General features: G+C 38.4%; 1 protein-coding gene across 5 annotated transcripts in view; it reads right to left on the bottom strand.

The window, feature by feature from the left end:
• Positions 1 to 140: 140 nt before the first annotated feature.
• IL18RAP (interleukin 18 receptor accessory protein) overlaps positions 141 to 11,876 on the bottom strand; it is a 46,603-nt gene continuing 34,867 nt past the window's right edge. For 3 of the 5 annotated variants that reach the window (XM_072031276.1, XM_072031285.1, XM_072031283.1), the window contains 7 exons: positions 10,441 to 10,615; positions 8,801 to 8,869; positions 8,422 to 8,542; positions 7,969 to 8,123; positions 6,974 to 7,111; positions 1,932 to 2,102; positions 141 to 1,308 (listed from right to left, as the gene is read on the bottom strand). In XM_072031276.1, the coding sequence (XP_071887377.1) occupies positions 935 to 1,308; positions 1,932 to 2,102; positions 6,974 to 7,111; positions 7,969 to 8,123; positions 8,422 to 8,542; positions 8,801 to 8,869; positions 10,441 to 10,615 (1,203 nt within the window). In that variant the 3' untranslated portion in view covers positions 141 to 934. The remainder of the gene's footprint in view (positions 1,309 to 1,931; positions 2,103 to 6,973; positions 7,112 to 7,968; positions 8,124 to 8,421; positions 8,543 to 8,800; positions 8,870 to 10,440; positions 10,616 to 11,876) is intronic. The other 2 variants (XM_072031289.1, XM_072031291.1) reach the window with 1 other exon arrangement.

Raw genomic sequence — 11,876 nt, 5'->3', positions numbered from 1 at the left:
AATTAGGTAAGGGAATCAGGCCTGCTTGCAAAGCAGTCTTTTTTTTCTCTCTCTCTTTTTTTTTTTTTTTTAATCCTGATCCTACTCAGATTTTCTTAACTGCATTTCACTTACTTAGAGCCATACACACAGACTGCAAGCTGTTTTGCAGGTAAGCGATATGAACCCTGGTGAGCTAGCAGCCAGACAACTGTTAGGGAGAGGTAACTACTTCAGAGTCCCTGGAAGCCTACTAGCTGTGACAATCATGCAATTTACAACCGTGACGCACCCATAGTACCAACAGGTTCAGTGGGGCCCATGAGTGACCACTGCCACACAGTGCAGACATTTCTGAGAGTGAAATATTTCATGGCTTGTATAAACACTTTCTCTCATTCCAGGAAGGATGGAGGTGCCTGGGATCATTCCTTACACAACATTCCTTCTTCTCTCAACTGCTTCAGCATACCCAGTTGTGGCAACCTCCCAGAGCTTTCATCCTTGGTACTCTCGCAGGAGGAGGTAACTCCTTTATAGAGTTTGGATTTGTTCCACAGGACTGCACAAGAATAGCAAACTGCAAGATTTCTCTGGAGTTCCCTTTTTTAATCCTTTTTGTAGAAAAAAAATAAATATATATATATTAAAATGTTTCAGCAGAAATACAGTATAAGGAGCAAAACATTCTCATGTCTCAGCATCACAGTAAAACAAAATAATAAATATAATAATAATAAATTACTAAAAATAGTTCACATTTATGGTTGTGTGAAGTGCCATGTAGTTTTACTGTGTGCTGTAGCACATTCACTCTGTAGTCCTTCTCACTGTTTTGGAGTGAGCTATTACTGGTTGAAGTGACAGTCCACAACAGTCAGCTGATGTATAAAAAGGTCTTTAACAATCATGTCATCACTCCTGAGACTGCAGTCATCCCTCTGTGATATTTCTGCTATCGATGTACCAGGCTGAATAACCTTTGAAAAAAGCCCTTTAGGCTGCATTCTCCCAGCACCTTAGTAGTATTCACAGGCATGTGGTAACACAGATATTTCCAGAACTTCTTGTTCGGAGCAGAAGATGCAGAGGGCTTCCAGGTAATGGTTGGTAAAATCCTAAGGGCCTTCTTAACTACTGGAGGCAAAGTCTCTGACTCTTGGAAAGCCTGGAACTTTATTAAAACCAGTTTGATCTTTTTGTCTTCCAATGCACAGTTCACTGCTGCCTGCAGTTCAAAGATGCTTGGTCCGCTGACATAGGCTGGGCTCAAAATAATAATTATTCTTCTGCTTTGTCTAATGGCTGTGACAACTTCATCTGTGTATGCTGGAGAAGAAATTACAATAGTTACTGCACTGTATATTGGACTTTTATGAAATCAGTTCCTTTAACAACAGCTAATCACCATAAATGCAGGAAAACAGAAATAAGGATGTCGAGCAATCGCATAACACTTAGAACTGTGTTTGCCATCAAAGGGTACCACTGCCATTTTTACTCAGTGTGCAGAACACAAGTTCATGCTCAAAAGGCACAGCTGAGACCACAACACAATCAAGCAAGGTCTCAAAGGGTGCTTGGATTTGTCTTCATCTCTCCCAGGGACAGGTACTGAGGGCTTTCTAATTACTGCTGGTGGAGCACTGTCTAAGGTTTGTCAGAAAGTAACTACTGAAAAATTCAGGGACTTCTTTTCATGGAATGGAGTCTGCCTGCAAAATTATTGGAGAAGAAGCTTTGTCTCATCTTAGTATCTCCCCAGAAACCACACTCAAATATACATATTTCTCAGGTGCAGGGACCAGATACAAAAATCAAATGTGATATGATTTAATCAGAAACTCCAGAGCCAAAATATATCATTTGTTGAACTAACACATAAGTGTTTTTTGGAAAGTGAAAAACAATTTTATAAGAAGCAGATTTTCAATCATCCACTGGAAACTTACCTCCTCCTGGAAGAATATCTCTTTCAAGAATACATAACTTGTACCCATAGTTGTTTTCAAGCACATCTGGAAGAAGCTCCAGGGCAAATTTTTCCTCACTAATAAAAGCAGAGTCGCTTTCAGAAGAGTCTGATTTTGCATAGGACACAAATGCATCAAATTCTTTGCCATCTAAAATAAATAAACAAGGAACAGTATGTACATTAACAAGTGTCTAAAGCATCCAGTTTCTTAATACAAAGTTTTGATTTATATTTTATACATTTACCTTCTATTTAAGCAGACCCAAGACAATCTGAAAATTATCAGCTGTTCATGAAGTACAGACATTCAGTCCCCCAGAGCCAACCCTTCCTCCCCAGTCTCTTCTCTGCAGACATACAGTACCAAAGTGAATGAGGATACTACAGATGACTATTGGAAAGAAGTTTAAATCAGGCACATTTCTGTATTTTCAATAGTAAGTGCCAGCTTTCACCAGTGGAAGATCTGGCCACTTCGAGGCAAATTCCTTGTTGTAGGGAATGATTCCCAATTTTTTCTCTCCTTCACCCAAATGCTAATTCCAAAGACAGTCATCAATGTACAACCTACTTTAAATATGGTGAATTTTGTTTTAAAAAGAGGGAAGGAATTAGTATTCTTGAATATCAACTGTTTGTGAAAGATACACAGTTTTCATTTACTTATGTTTCTAGTCAGAGAGATGGGTACAAGTAGCAGTGCTTAAATCTGATCCAAATATCAGACATTGAATACCCACCAGTTCCTGAACTTCGTTCCAGTTTCATTAAAATAATTTGTTTTTCAGGGTGTGGATTACAAATATATAAAGAACTTCTCTCAGCTCTGAAATACCCTGGTACCAGTGTCCCAAATTATACCTGTATCTAACGACACGATAAAAGAAACCTTATCTATTTGCTAAACAAAATTTAAACTACACTTTAGGGAACAGGAAAGAAAACGTAAGAAATTGCTTATGAAAGCAAAAGGCACACTGGTCTCATTACAGTTCCCCATATGTATGTTCCTAATGCCATTTGAGATGCCCTAAGGTGCCCTTTTGAGACTGTCAAATTTTGCACAGGAACTATTGGAGACCCAAACATTTTGGAACAGCAGGATAACCTCAGGCAATTCAAACAATATTGGACACCTATGTTTCAATACCTGAGTCATTTCATGTGTCAATACAGACAACAGAAACCAGACAGCAATTCAGCTGTTTAGCAGAGGGTCCTACTCCAGGGTCTTTCTGCAGGGTGAGCTGAGAAGCTCTCTAGATTTCACTGCACTGACTGCATCTACACTGAATGGGAATTGAGACACCTAACTCTGGCACATACACCTAAGTAATGGTACTGAATGTCACCCCATGCCTCAGTGCTGACATCCTGATTTCTGTTCCTAGATGTTAGATTAGGATCACAAATCTGAGCTAGCCCCATCACATTCCCACAGGATCAGAAGAGACCCTCTCCCTGGGAAGAAAAGAGGCTCAAACACAAACAGAAAAGGGTTTCAATACAAATGGAAAACTAATGACATGCGTGAGTTGGAGTCAAAAAATTCATAACCAGCAGGTTACATTCATAACCAGCAGGTAGCAGAAAACACATAATCAAAAGAAAGCGTAGGTGTACAAATCCGTTTTAGAGGCTGAGGATATGATTAGACAATAAATGTTATATCTCTGCTCCTCCCCCTGCTCCTTGCCAAGTGGCATACACTCCTGCCACTTCCTTGTATGAGTGCTGAAACCTTTGCGGTATCAGAGGAAGCTATTACCACAAAAGTAGCTCGCTAGCTAATTATCTTGTGCTGGGCTGTTTTACTGCCAAGCTGAGCCAACACAGGTCCACAAGAACAAATCACCAACAACAGGCATACATGTATGGGGTGGGGGTTGGTGGTAGAACAGTGGGTCATTAGGCTAGTGTAGCCAAAATGTCCAGCTACATCCTAATTTGAAGCTGCTTTGAAAATGTTTTTAAATAACAAAAAATCCTTTGCACTACAAGCCAGGTATTCCTTATTTCACCCACAGAGGTCACTGCAGTCTTAGTAGACAATGGCCATTGATTAAACGCATCATTTTTTTCTTTTTTTTTTTTTTCTTTTCAACATCACTATTACAATATCAAATTAAAATCACATCCATAGTAAACACAACTGATTATTATTATTATTTTTTTTCCCCAGAATTCTACAGGAGAACTGTTACACCTTGAGAAACTTTTGAGACATACATCTAAGATGCCCTAAAAGCTGAAAATGAAGAACACCTCAGTTAAGGAAAGCAGCTGCATCCTTTGTCTACACATGTTAACACCACAGCTCTCTTTGTCCTTGTGGGAGAAGGTGAGATTTTTAAAAAATATATCTTAATTAGGTAAGGAGGAGGCCCAAGAGTTAGAGGCATGAGAGTATGACCTCACTACTCAGTGACCTAGTATGAGGGTACAGAGGAGATGGTGATAGATATTTCTGAGGTACAAGGGGTAAGAGGAAAGGCAACAGCTACAGGCTGCAACAAGGGAATTTCTCAATAGCTGGTAGTTAAAAAATTTTCACGGTGTGAGTGGTCAAACATTGGAGCATGTTGTGGATTCTCTGTCCTTGGGGGTACACAAAACTCATCTGAACAAGGTCCTGAGCAACCCAGCCTAGGCTTGCTATGATTAGAGCAGAGCCTTGGATGAGATGACTTCCAGGGTCCCTTCCAACCTGTGTGATTCTGCAATTCTCTGGTTCTGTGCTAAGAGGGATAGGAGAGAAGCAACAATGGAAAGGAAGAAACAGCAAAATGAAGTCATAAGTTCTGCTTGCTCTTTGAGCAAGCCATTTCAGATCTCAAGTGACTTGATACGTACTCGCATGAAGTGAGAAGTACATATTCTTGCAGCTGGGAACACCTTTTGTAGTGAGTCATCTTCAGGCATAAAACTATCTGGATAGGCACAGCAAGTCCACACATTTCATGCCCTCATGCTGCAAATGGCACTGTGCACATGTGGTATATGAGTCAGGTATCAGGACAGAGGGTACAAGAGACCCAAAGGTGTCTTAAAACTCAATGCACAAATCTCATCAGGTCTGTCTCTGTCCTACTGATATATGTTGCAAGGTCTAAGGGGACTTTCCAGAGGCTCTTAAATCAATTTTCTACCAAACAGAGGGGAAATTTTGAGTGATTTCCCAAATAGTTTTTGCTAGATGCCATAAGGCTTACAAAAATATTTTCCAATTGTTTCATTGTGTATGTATTTATAGATAAATAGATATAGCTATTTCAACCTCACACATAGTTAACATACACATATGAAAATGTAAAAGCAGACACATTACATATCTCAAGTTGCATCAAGAGCTAAGGATTTTTAGAAAAATTTCCTTGGGCACATACTATCAGATTTATTTAAACCCATGCAAGAAAATTAAATGTTAATTTTTTTGAAGTAGGCACTGTGATTTCAGATACATTTCTACACTGCCTACTGTGTTGGCACTCCTTTTTAGCTGAGATGATTTGGCAATGCTGCTACAGAGATCTGAAATGTGAAAGAGTTAATCACTGATGTAAACGTCAGGAAGGTCAACATAATTTTTGAAAAGGAAATACTGCCCCAAAGTGCACTTCTCGGTGTCCTGCCATCATCTTATTTCACAGAATCACAGAACCACAGGATGGCTGAAGCTGTCAGGGCCCTCTGGAGGCCACCAGGCCCCAGCCCTGCCCCAGCAGGGCCACCCAGCACAGGCTGCCCAGGCCCATCTCCAGGTGGCTTTTGGAGATCCCCAAGGAGGAGACCCCACAGCCTCTCTGGGCAGCCTGTGCCAGGGCTCCTCACCCACACAGCACAGAAGTGCTCCTGGGGCTCAGGGGGAGCCTCCTGGGGGCCTGTTTGTGCCCAGGGCCTCTGGTCCTGACACTGGGCACCTCTCACAAAGGCCTGGCTCTGTCTTCTGTGCATCCTCTACTCAGATATTTAAACACATTAATAAGAGACTCCTCTTCTCCAGGCTGAACAGTCCCACCTCTCTCAGCCTCTTCTCACAGGATATTTCAGTCCTTTCATCATTTTAGTTTGCCCTATGTTGGACTTCTTCCAGTATGTCCATGGCTCTTGTACAGGGGGCTCCAGAACTGGACACAAAGATCCAGGTGCAGCCTCACCCATGCTGAGTGGAGCAGAAGGATCACCTCTCTTCACCTGCTAGCAATGCTTCTTAGCATCTTCAGTGTACTGCTGACTCATGTTCAAGAGGGTGTCCACCAAGACCTCTAGGTCCTTTTCTGCAGAGCTGTTTTTCAGCTGGGTGGCCCACAGCCTTTACTGATGCCTGGGTCTTTTCCTCTCCAGGTGCAGGACTTCAGCCTGCCAAAGTCCCTCTGGATCCCAACATGGCCCGCTGGTGAACCTGCCACTCCCCTCAGTTTTGTGTTGTCTGCAAGTTTACTGAGGATGCACTCTACTCCATCATCCAGATCATAAATTAAAATGTTAAACAGGACTGGACCCAGTATTGAGTCTCTGTATTTTTCTTTTCTGTTTTCTCTTCTGAGATATTATTTGGTTTACACTGAAAAATACGTTAGACCTTGGACTCCTTCACTTAGTTCTGCAAGGACATTTTATTCTTGTCCATAGGTTCAGTTGCACATTAGAAGTCTGGTGATGCTTTGTTATTTCCTGAAGATGAACTGGTAAAATACAACTTCTTATTCTGATCATCTATGGATAAATTAGGGATCTTGTAAAAATCTTACTGTGGTATTTCAATTGGTGTTTAGATATTTCCTCCATATTGCTTGGCTTTTTATTATTATTATTAATTTATTATTATTTTATTCTGAATTTATTATTATTTTAATTCTGAATCCACTGAGCATCTTGCTAGCTTTAACAACACTTGTATCAGCTCAAAGAGAACAGGGTTATTAAGAGAATTGAATTGATTAATTCACACTGGATTAATCCACATAGAAAAAGACAATAGTAAATGAGAGAAAAGTAATATTACACCACGGTTCTTACCTCCTGTAGTTTCATTGTGGACCAGATAGCTTCGGTACATCAGCACTATTTCAATCCAGTGCTGGTAAATAAAAATAGTGCACGAAAGGAATGCAAAGAGGATAGAAATGGCACTGCATAGTATATATAAGAGAAACACTGTAGAAAGAAAATCATAATTCATTCTTTTCAAAATAATGTTGACACTTAGATGAAAACATCAGTTCACAAATGGGGATAACCCAGCTCACAATCATCACTCTTGCCCCTCTGGCAACCCTTAGCAAAGTTGGGGATTAATTGAGCTGCAAATCTCAGCATAGCATTTCAGTCTACCACCAGAGAGCATGATTAAATTGCATCTCCTTGATGGTGTGAAATGCCCATCTGTGATGAAAGGCACAGAGAAAATAGTCTATGGTACACTCAACAGAGATGAAAGTAGTCATTTCTTGAGATGGAAAAGAAGCAAATAGCTGCACACAGTGCCCTGTTGGAGACTTCCTGTGCCACCCCAGTGATGAATCTTCACTGTGAACTATGGTTAAAATCAGAGAGCCGTTTAATTTCCATACTGATTCTGGTTTTGGCCTTTGCTTGAAAGGCTGACACATTCATATCAGTTATGGTAACTTCTCAGAAACACACATGCTATAGACTGGGGAAACAAACCGAAAAGTCCTATGGAAATCAAAGAATACTATTGCTTTCAGCAGACACTCTGCCTCAGTTTAGTAGATTGCTTATTACCAGTCAGAGATGCTGCTTTCCTCTTTCCCCTACCACTTACTCTTCAGCTTCCACCTGACTGCAGGAAGTCCCCATATATCTCCATCCTCTTGAGCAATCATCAGAATAATGTGTGTTTCTGACAAAACAAATTTTTTCTATCCAGCTTCAAGAAAGTGCTGTAGCTAGCTAAAAAGCCACTGACCATGTCAATGGAAAAGAAATATGTAGCAGTGAGTAAAGCAAAATATATCTGTAAGGGCAAATAGTCCTCCATCTGGTTTTACCTCTCCGTTTTCTTTTCAGCTGGATCACAGCAGTAGCATTCCCCACAGAATTTTGAGCAAAGCACGTGAAGTTGCTTCTGAAGTCCATCTCAGAAACTTCCTCCAGTTTGGCAACATGAAGAAGTATGTGTCCTTTTAAACCTTTTGCATAAACACTAAAGAGAAAAAAATATATATTTGCATGACACCTTTGCTGTTTATTCACACAATCCCCAAATGCCTTAAAGACATTGAAAGATGAGCTTAGCAACTTCTTGACATTCAGCTTTAAGTTTTAACAGAGATGCAATACTCTGATTTAGAACGTCTATTTGTTTTTTCATTACATGTTGACGAACAAAGCCTCAAGAGTTTCCTTCCATAAAACTATGTATTAAACTGTTGTGGTAAAATTTTTACAGTTGCTGACAGTGTAACCACACTACTGTGTTTTGTTGTTGTTGTTCTCCTTACCTTGTTTTCTGGTTCAGTTTCTCATCTATATTTTCTTTGTTGTTTCTTTTCCATGTTACACTCCTTATAGAACCTCTTTCAAACCCAAACTGTACTGGGCATTCCAGCTTAAGGGGCTTTCCTGGAAGAAATTAATACAGGAAAACCATGTATAGAGGACACTGGAATATTCTTCCCTCAAATAGCCTGGGATCTGTAATAATATATAGTCCTGCCTTTAATATTCACAAAGATATGTATGAAGAAAAAAAAAATGTATAGAAAATTCTCACGCTCAAAGAGAGCAAAGCTCTTTTGTTTTATCAAGATCTACCATTATCTCTCTAAATACTTCATTTAAACATTTTCTTTCACTTTCAGAGAAGAAAGTAAAACTTACCAAGCTCTGCTTCAAGGAAAACCACTCCACTGGGATACAAAATATTTGGTGGATGGATAGTATTTCTTGCTGCAATTAACAATAATATTATTAATGTTCATTTTAATATTAATTATTAATATTCTTTTTAATAAAACTATTGTCAATGCCAATGACCAGAAAAAATATTTTACGGATTTTTCTTTTTCAAATACTGGATCAACTTTAGACACCTCAGTCCAAGAGGATGATCTATGGTTGCTGAAGTGTCTGAGAGTTCACAGATACAAAAGTTTTGACTACAAAATTTATGTAGCTACTTAAAGACTTGCTATCTCAGTTGCTCTGATACACTGCCATCTTACCCGAGCTGGGGAGCTCAGCATCTGTCCCGCACTTAAGGTTATTTAAGATTCAGATATTTGGGGCCCCTTTGCAAGACCCCTGAGGGAACTTACCCCCACACCAATCCCCTGCCAAGCCCCATTCCAGTAAGCATACATGCAGCAGGTTACTTCCATGAGTTTCTTTTCATACCATAAGTTTATTTTCAAAACAGAGGTTGTCAAAGAGCACAGACAATGACACCCACAGTTTGTGCAGTTGTGCAGCTAGGCAATGACCCAGGCTACAGGAAAACAGCCTGAAGGGGCTAAAATCCACACCTCTGATACTCTGATATTCTAGAAAAGTCCCATACTGCAGGAAATTGTGCCACAGAGACACCAGAGGCACTTTTTTTTTATTATTTTTTTTTTTTAATCTAAGCTGCAGCAGAGAAATGTATCCAAAGTTCAGGTGTAGTATATATGTACACAGTAGCTTTCAAGTGTTTTTCTGACTGCTGTGGACTGAAGAACAAAAACTGAGAAACATAGTTTATTAGTTCATGTTCAGCCAGATCAGAATAAAAGCAGATCTAGTCCATGCCTGGGACCTGTGATTGACTGGAGTGACAGAAGTGTCTGATAAGAGTGTCTTGCAGCACTCAATCACATACATCTGTAGAAAAGCATAGCTTTTTGATTACACAACTTAGGTAGCTATCTCTATTATCAAACTAAACATTTCCTGATACTGAGTCAAAAATGTGTTCCCTTGCCCAGTGCTGATGACGCTCAACTGCACTCTGCTAGGCAATGTACATCGATTGCTGACAGGTCCCCTGTTTCTTCTGACATTAAAATATCACGTGGAAGATGATAGTAATACCACCATCACCTTCCTCATCATTGTCAAGAGAAAAAAAGTGAAGTTCTCATTCATGTCACAAGAAAAATTCTGTCACCTAATTTCAGAAGAGGATTCTGTAACTTTCTGTACTTTCTGTACTTTTCTGTACTTTCACACAAGCCTCTACTTTAAGATTGAGATACACTGCTTTTTGCTACATTTGCCATGCAGGATTAGCATGCAGGATTCTACCCTCCCGGTGTTCAAATACCTCTCTAACATTGCACATACGCTAAGTACATGGAGAACATTGGCACCAATTGTGGTTTCATGAATTCTACTCACAGATTGAGAGATTTAAAACCTTTTTTTTTTTTTTTTTCAGAACTAAAGCCTGAACAAAAGACATAAGTTGAGTAGTTGGGTAGTAAAAAATAGAGGAAACACTTTATTTGAGGCATTTTATTCTTAGTTATTATATTACTCACCAATGACTTCTACTGTAACTGCTGTTCTCATTGTCCATTTAGTAGTATTGTCAAATAGAGTGTAATCACATACATATATGCCAGCATCTTCAACATAGGTTGGATTCAAATAGATTTCATTATGCTTTAGCTTTAGGCTTTTTCTGTTTTCCCTGTGTTTTACTCGATGACCATCCTAACGAGAAGAAAAGAGTATCAGGGAATTAGATGTCCTTTTGTTGCTGCTGCTGTTAAATAAATTTTATTTTAAGACATGTGGATGGGATTGCCATGACAACGTGGCTAAGTCAAACTGTTTCCATTGAAACCTCAAAAAAAAATTATTAGCAGTCTGAGGACTTTTGCAAGTTACATTAAAAAATATGGCCTATAGTGTGTGGATATCATTGCCTGTAAAATAAATAAATAAATGAAAAATATTTAATAGTTGTGGCACGTTAGAGAAATATGAAATCATGAACCTAGTATAAATGAAATTCATGTTACCAAAGAGACAAGAAAATAATCAATATTTTATTTATTGACAAACTCTTTGTATTTTGTAAATAAATGATTTTGAAACTAGCTTCACATTCTTTTATGATAAGATTATGGTTTGGGATTGTTTGAGGTTGATAATACCGTCACTATATTCAAAAGAAAGAATGAAAAAGTAGAAAAAAAAAAAAAAAAAAAAAACAGCATCCCTATTTCTCACAGTTTAGTTTAAGCAAAATCTCCAGGTCTATTACAATTTTTTCTTAAATCAAATTTCTGAAACAAAATCCACCAATGTAAAATAAGGTAAAGACATACCTCATTTAAAACTTAAATGTAAATGAAGAATAATTTTGACTAGATGATCATTCTACTTTATAGAATAAATACTGTAAATAAATCAAGATATTAAAATGCACAACTGAATTTTCAGTCATATTCATTTGCATATATAGTGCAAGTTTAGATAATATATTACAGTTATAAACAGAGTAGGAATAAATTTTAGATTGCTAGTATTTTAAGTTAGTTGAAAAAGATTAAGTCAATGATACTCCAGTGGACTACTCTTTCATTAAAAACAACAGTCCTAAAAAGAACAATCTGAAACATTAATCTTGAAATTATTTTGTTTGTAACAAAGCCACTTTTTCTTTCATATATCTGACATTTCCATAACTTATAATGTCAAAACAAAACTTTCAAATTTTAAGTTTCAACCATGTCAATTTTGTAAATAACTTATTTTGATTCTCAATTGCTTAAATTAGTTGAAAAGAAAGCATTTCTAGACTTCTGTTTCATGGAATAATGTTGCAGGTGTTACCAGTTCCATCAAAATTCTTCCTTATGGACTTGATAGACAGTAATTCAAGATTTTGCTTTTGGGCTGAACACCTCAGTCTGTGTTGTCTGTCACAGAAGACGTTCAAGAGCCTACGGGACATGAGTATCAACCA

Source organism: Anas platyrhynchos, chromosome 1 (assembly GCF_047663525.1).
Source record: "Anas platyrhynchos isolate ZD024472 breed Pekin duck chromosome 1, IASCAAS_PekinDuck_T2T, whole genome shotgun sequence".
Classification (NCBI taxonomy): Eukaryota; Metazoa; Chordata; class Aves; order Anseriformes; family Anatidae; genus Anas; species Anas platyrhynchos.
Note: the sequence above shows the minus strand (reverse complement) of the source record. Positions and strands in the feature narration are given on the sequence as shown.